This window comes from Cyprinodon variegatus, unplaced genomic scaffold (genome assembly GCF_000732505.1).
Source record: "Cyprinodon variegatus isolate N-32 unplaced genomic scaffold, C_variegatus-1.0 Scaffold95, whole genome shotgun sequence".
NCBI lineage: Eukaryota > Metazoa > Chordata > Actinopteri > Cyprinodontiformes > Cyprinodontidae > Cyprinodon > Cyprinodon variegatus.
Genome location: NW_015150548.1, coordinates 4,909 through 11,222, shown reverse-complemented (window position 1 = coordinate 11,222; position 6,314 = coordinate 4,909). Strand labels below are relative to the sequence as shown.

The 6,314-nt window shown below is 37.7% G+C and overlaps 1 protein-coding gene across 1 annotated transcript; it reads right to left on the bottom strand.

Annotated features, from left to right (window-relative positions):
- Positions 1-3,209: 3,209 nt before the first annotated feature.
- Positions 3,210-6,284, bottom strand: LOC107084228 (protein FAM111A-like). The gene has a single exon (XM_015373959.1). The coding sequence runs from the start codon at positions 6,282-6,284 to the stop codon at positions 5,244-5,246; it is 1,041 nt and encodes a 346-aa protein (XP_015229445.1). The 3' UTR covers positions 3,210-5,243.
- Between the last annotated feature and the right edge of the window lie 30 nt (positions 6,285-6,314).

Below are 6,314 nucleotides of genomic sequence, written 5' to 3'. Positions count from 1 at the left end.
GTGTGCCAAGAAGACAGATGAAGGGTGTGACTGAACTGGAAGAAAACAAACTGGCTCCCACACCACTAGACATCAAGACTCAGGTTTTTGCAACTTGAATGACAGAAAAAAAGTGTAAAACACCAACCGTAAATACTATAAATGCTATAGAGTTCTTGGAAACAAGTTGGAATTGTGAGCTAAATATATAAAAAAAGAAAAACTGTATGTCCAGCAAAATTGTTCTGGGAGTTCTGTAAGATCAATTCCTTAAATGAAAGATGAAGTCAAAAGACAGAGTTGACTGAAAAGCAAAACTGAGCAATAAGATTGGAAATAAAAGTATCAGCTGCAAATTTGTAGTTTTTTTTTAACCTTTGCATTTATTTCTTCTTTTGCAGGTGAATCCAGAAGAATAGACAGAAAAGGTTGGAGAAACTAAATGTTACCTGTGTAATTTACTTTGTTTTTTTTTTTATCTTTTTTTTTTACAGCAGTTATCATTCAATCTCCTGAAGTTAATTGTTTTTCTTTATTCAACATGCTGGCCTCAATCCCCAAAATGTGATATGTGATTCAGATAGCCAAACAACACAGTATATTGTAAACAACCATTCATTGGTCATAAAGTACCTTCTGTTAAAACTGTTGAAATGGAAACAATAGAGATCAGAGGAAAATCAAGTTGCATGAAGGGACAGATTCCCACAATGTTTCAATACATGTCCCTTATCTTACAGTAACTGCATAAAATGTTTGACAAAGCAAACAGCAAGAAGAGTCAAGGCTATGGTCGTCTCACAAGTAAATATATTTTTTTTTTTTATTGATAAAGTAGGAGGGAGAAACAGCAAAACAGATATTTTAGATTGAACAAGATATTCAGAAGAACTGTTGGTATGATTATATTTTTAGGGAAAATGATATCAGCCTTTAAAGCAGTGATTACTCTACATTGCAATGTGGTTTTTAGGGTCTCGCTGAAGACCCAGAATGCAGATTATGGGGATCGAACCAGATACTTGCAACCTTCTCAGAGCACAAGCGAACTGCTATAACAACTAGGCCAACACTCCCCAACACTTAGTTTAATACGAAGGCTTTAGCAACTGCAGCAAACATGACTGAAAACTTTCCCTGTATAATTTAGGTTAAAAAATGCAATAGTGAATAAATCAAAACATGATCCCCTCCAGGATCCACGACATTAATGTTTTGGAGTGGTTTCAGTGCCCAGATGATCCCAGAGGCTCTGTTGTCAGGGGCTTAAAAGCAAACACGGGTCAGACAAAGAGTAGTTCCAAACCCCTAATGATGATGAAAAGATCAAGGCACTTGATGTCACCTGGTACGTCAGAGCTGGGACTCCACCCTGGTGCACTTAGTGCCTAGTGGTTGGATTTTTCTTGACCAGGCTGGGCCCATCCCAAAGGAGTGGTGTAAGCCATTCCCCCATTTATTGAGCGGAAGACGTATCTTAAAAGCCTTATGGTGGAGGCTGTCTACGCTTTGTGTGCGCAAACAGCTAATGTAAGTACGTACTTGTTTTTGTTTCATATCAAAACTGAAAAATTGCATTCTGAATAAAATACACAAAGTCATTTATGGTTACGATCTAGAAATGCCAGGAAACGTCCCCTCCCCCCTGCTTCCCTCGCCAAGCAGTGTACAGTTCAGGAAGAGGATGGCTTTTACATCTTTCTTACAGGTGTACATTTTCTATTGGCTTATGTTTCTGATGAAACATCAAGGTAAAATATTTGTTGAGGGTGTGCCAATAAGATAATAACAGCTGAAGGGTGTGACTAAACTGGAAGAAAAAAAACTGGCTCCAACGTCACTACACATTAAGACTCAGGTTTTCGCAAGTCGAATGACAGAAAAAAAGTGTGAAACATTAACCCTAAATACTATAAATGCTATAAAGTTCCTCGAAACAAGTCGGAATTGTGAGCTAAATATAAAAAACAGAAAAACTGTATGTCCACAAAAACTGCAATGAGAGTTTTGTAAGATCGATTCCTTAAATGAACGATGAAGTCAAAAAACATATTTGGCTGAAAATCAAAACTGAGCAATAAGATTAGAAATAAAAGTATCAGTCATCCCGGGTACAAGCGTCTGAAAGCAGAGTTCTCCTCAGGATGGCTGGGCATTCCCTTAGATATAGTATGAGAGGTGCAGTCATTTTGGAGAGGCTTGGAGTAGAGCTGCTTCTCCACATTGAGGGGTGGTTAGGACATCTTTTCTGGATGCTCCCTGAACATCTCCCTCGGGACGTATTCCAGGCACGTCCCACCAGGAAGAGAAGTAGTAGACGACCCAGGACATGACTGAGGGACTATTTCTCTCCCTCTGGCCTGGAAGCACCTTAGAGCTTCTCCAAGAGGAGCTGGAGGTGTCTGCAGAGAGGGAGGTTTGCGAATTTTCTGAGACTGCTGCCCCCACGACTCAGATGAAGCAGGAGACGACAAATACATAACACGATAAGACTAAGCATGATACAACAAGAAAACGTAGAGGACACTTAATTTTAAAACACTTTATTAAGAAAGTGCATTAAAAGTGATGTAGAAAAAAAAAAAACAAGCAAAAAACAGCATAAAATTCATCAACCAGGTGAAGTCAAACATGACTAACAATCAGAGGGCAAAAAAAAAGCCAATTGAGGATGCGAAACAGCTCAGCCTGGGAGATTAAGTCTGCCTGGTAGAACTGGTATGACTTTTGAAAACAATAATCTTCAAAGGAATTCAGTAATGAAACCAAAGCAGGTAAAAAAAAGTCAGACCCATGGAAATGTTTTTTACTTTAATTTACCAGTACAGAATTTTTATTCAGTTACAGACATTAAATGGAGTCTGATTGAATAAAGAGAAGTACAGTATTTATTACACGTTTTTAGTCTTTATGTAACAGAGGTAACATACATTTTTTTAACAAAGGTTAGAAATGCTTTTTATTGGGTTGTGCTTTAACTTCAAATGATGATAGAACATTAATATTGTTTACAATAGAGATAGACGATACATCGGCTGTCAAATAATCAAATAATGTGATTCTTTCCTGTACAGTTTGATATGTGCATGGGTTGGCCCATTCGTTATTACATTCAGCAGCCATGCCTTTAGATCACGTAAAGCAAATGCTTTGCTGTTCCCCTACATTTACTATCCATTGTTAATGTTTAGTTGGTTAATCATTAACAATCTTTTTTTTTCTTTTAATTGAGATTTTTGTCATTTTTTTTCTATGACTGTGCCATTTTGATTATGTTAATGCAGGAAAATAAATATCTGCTCTCAGAATTGTCCAAAACATGTCTGCAGCACATAGCGGTGATCAGTTAGACTGATGTTAATGTCAGTATCAGGAAAGTAGTCAGTATCAGTCGATCTCTAGTTTACAATAAAATAATCACACAGTGCAACAATAAACTGAAGTATAGTTAGAAATCCACCAACTCTGTAAAATAAGCAAAGATCTATGTAGGTTGTTGATTATATTTGATTAAAATGTAGAAATGAAAAAGTAAAAAACAAAAGTTATGAATATTGCTGGGAAGAAATTGTGCTAAAATCTCTTAAGTTTTAAATACTTTGAGCAGCAGCTAAAGGTTGCAGGTAAGGTGACTCTTGGACTGGTTGTGTCCACTTATTTTATATTGTGTAGAACAAGATTCGTTGCCAGATTTAGCGTAAATTAATCTGTGGTCCTACCTGACCGAAAAGGAGTGGATGTAAACGATGGATGTCATTAATAAACATAGACTGATCCAAATTTAAACTATTTAAAGAAGGACAAAGAGTAGTCCATGACTTATTTGAATGGAATTAGAAAGCGAAAATGTCTCTGTTCCACTATGCTGGAGGAGTGGGGATCAAATTACCTGATTGGTTTTATAGTTTCCTTATTATTTGTTTTGATAAACAAAATAATACTATTAGATATTTACAAAAAGCCAAACAGAAACTGTTATTTCACCGAGACACTGATCAGCATGAAAATACCCCAAAACAAATCAGCATCAGAGCAAATTACTTAAATTACTGAGGAGAATGATAAACTGCGTTGTCTGTCCCTCGTTTCTTTGAGACTCATAGAGGATCACTACTTTATCTATTTTCTGTCCTCCTAAACGATCATATTCTTTTTTTAATCTTTCATTCATTGTTTTAAATGAATCTGTCCCGCTTACTATATACGCAATGTGCCACTCCAAAAATGATTCTTTCCCCGTGCAATTAACATATTTTATTTTGTATTTTCACCCAAAGCAGATTAGTTTTACTTTGTCAACATGTTCTGGTCAGACTCATGAAATTGCCGACTAATTGATGTGTAGTTCCGACTAAAACACACCTGGGGTCTATCTCAGTCAGATGTGCTATGCAAGCCCCTTTGTGTAAAATTATGTCGGTTGTGATCATCCCAATTGACTTTCAATGGGCACTAAACGTCACAACCTCATCTGACACGATTTTCTGGCGGATCGGACACTAAATCGGATTCAGTGTGTTCTGGCCTTAAGACAGACACCACAGAAGATCCTTCCTGCCTTCAGCAATTAACATCTACAACAAATAATTGAAAATAAAATGTGTTACTGCATTTATTTCTCCTTTGGCATTAATAAAGCAGTGCTGAATTAAAATGAAACTGATTAAAGCAACGTAAGGCACAACCCCCCAAAACTAATGTGTATGTAGGTAAAATAAAAGTGGTAAAAAAAACCTGGAGTCTTAACCAGCAACCCAACCAGGATGTTAGTGTCTCTCACCCAATAGTAGAAATAGGGATAGCGGTGATCTTGTTAGGATAAAATGGAGAAATGGAAGAAAATGTTTCTTTGGAAGGAAGATTATCTTTGATTAATTTAGGAAATTTATTTTATGATGGGTTTTTACTCCTGTTCAAGACTCAGGTGGCAATTTCACTGGATGAAACAAAATCAGCCCAGTAAATTAGTTCTGGTTTTTATTCCTGACAATTACCTTCCTGAAAGAAGTATGATGTTTTCTCCATGCATTTACGTATCTTCCTGGGTACTCTTGGTTTTTCTGTCTAAATGTAAACTAGGAAATGTGTAAGGTATAACCACCCCACCCCACATAAAGGCCTCTCTGTAAAAATGTAGATATTAAGCCAATAAATGGACAATTGTTTGGTTTTTAAAAATAAGTTTCTGAATCTTGTTAGAGTTGTATTTGTAGGGCCACAGCTGTTAAAACTAAATCTGCAGCTGTAGCATTTCTACAGTCAGTCTAATTGACCTCCATTGGTTCAAACTGGAGTATTTTGTCAAGGTGCTGATTCTCTGTTGCTGCCTCCTTCACCTTTTCTAGCATCTGAACATTTCCACTTTCCTTCAGATTGCTCACAAACTTTTCAAATATAGTGAGCAGAGGATAAGCGTACTCAATAACGCTGCCTTTCGTGTGTGGGAGCTCATAACAATAACCTGCTGTGTGAATCCCAAAGAGCCTGCTATGGGCATCAAACACTGGAGAGCCAGATGCTCCGTGATACATGAAGGTGTGGTAGGTAGCCACCTTTTCTGCTTTGTCTCCACCCATCATTATGTCCTCAATGCCTCGATTCTGGATTTGAAACACTGATTGGAGGATGAACATCGAATCTTTGTGTTTGGCTATATGATCATTGACAGCTTGTTCTCTCCCCGTTGGCTCAATGATGCATGTTGGATCAATTTTCTTTACTCCTCCTGCTGGGTGGCCAATAATACAGGCCTCCCCATTTATAGGAAGAGGACCAAATTTGTTGAGCAGCCCTGGAGGAACTTTTACATTATCTACATTCGTTTTGGGGTTGGATTTTTGGCCCCCTGGTTCAAGCATGAGTACAGCATAATCTAGCTCATCATCAATGTCGATAAATGTTTTCTCAGCAGAGAAATAAAAGTAATTTGTCTCTGGCTCAGGATCATCATAGTTAAATAGAGCAGAGACGTTTATATGATCCAGAATGTTTTTTCCTTGGACGCATCCTTTGAACAAATGTGCACTGGTCAAGATCAACCTATCAAACAGCACGAAGCCAGTTCCCTGGGAAAAACCAGAAATAATGACTTTACAGACAGACTGGCCCATTTTCAGCAACTTCCTGATTCTATGAACTTCGCTGAAAGACTGTTGGATCTTTCCAAAATTCTCATTCTTAAGTTTGAGAGCTTCTTGGTAGGAATCAGCAGGGAATCTCTTCTCCATCCAGTCTTTAAGATCTGGGAACTGCTGACGCAGCAGTTGGTAAATCTCAGCAGTGTTAACGCTGGTCGGCTCTTCCATTACTTTCCTAACACTTTTTCCACTGTTACG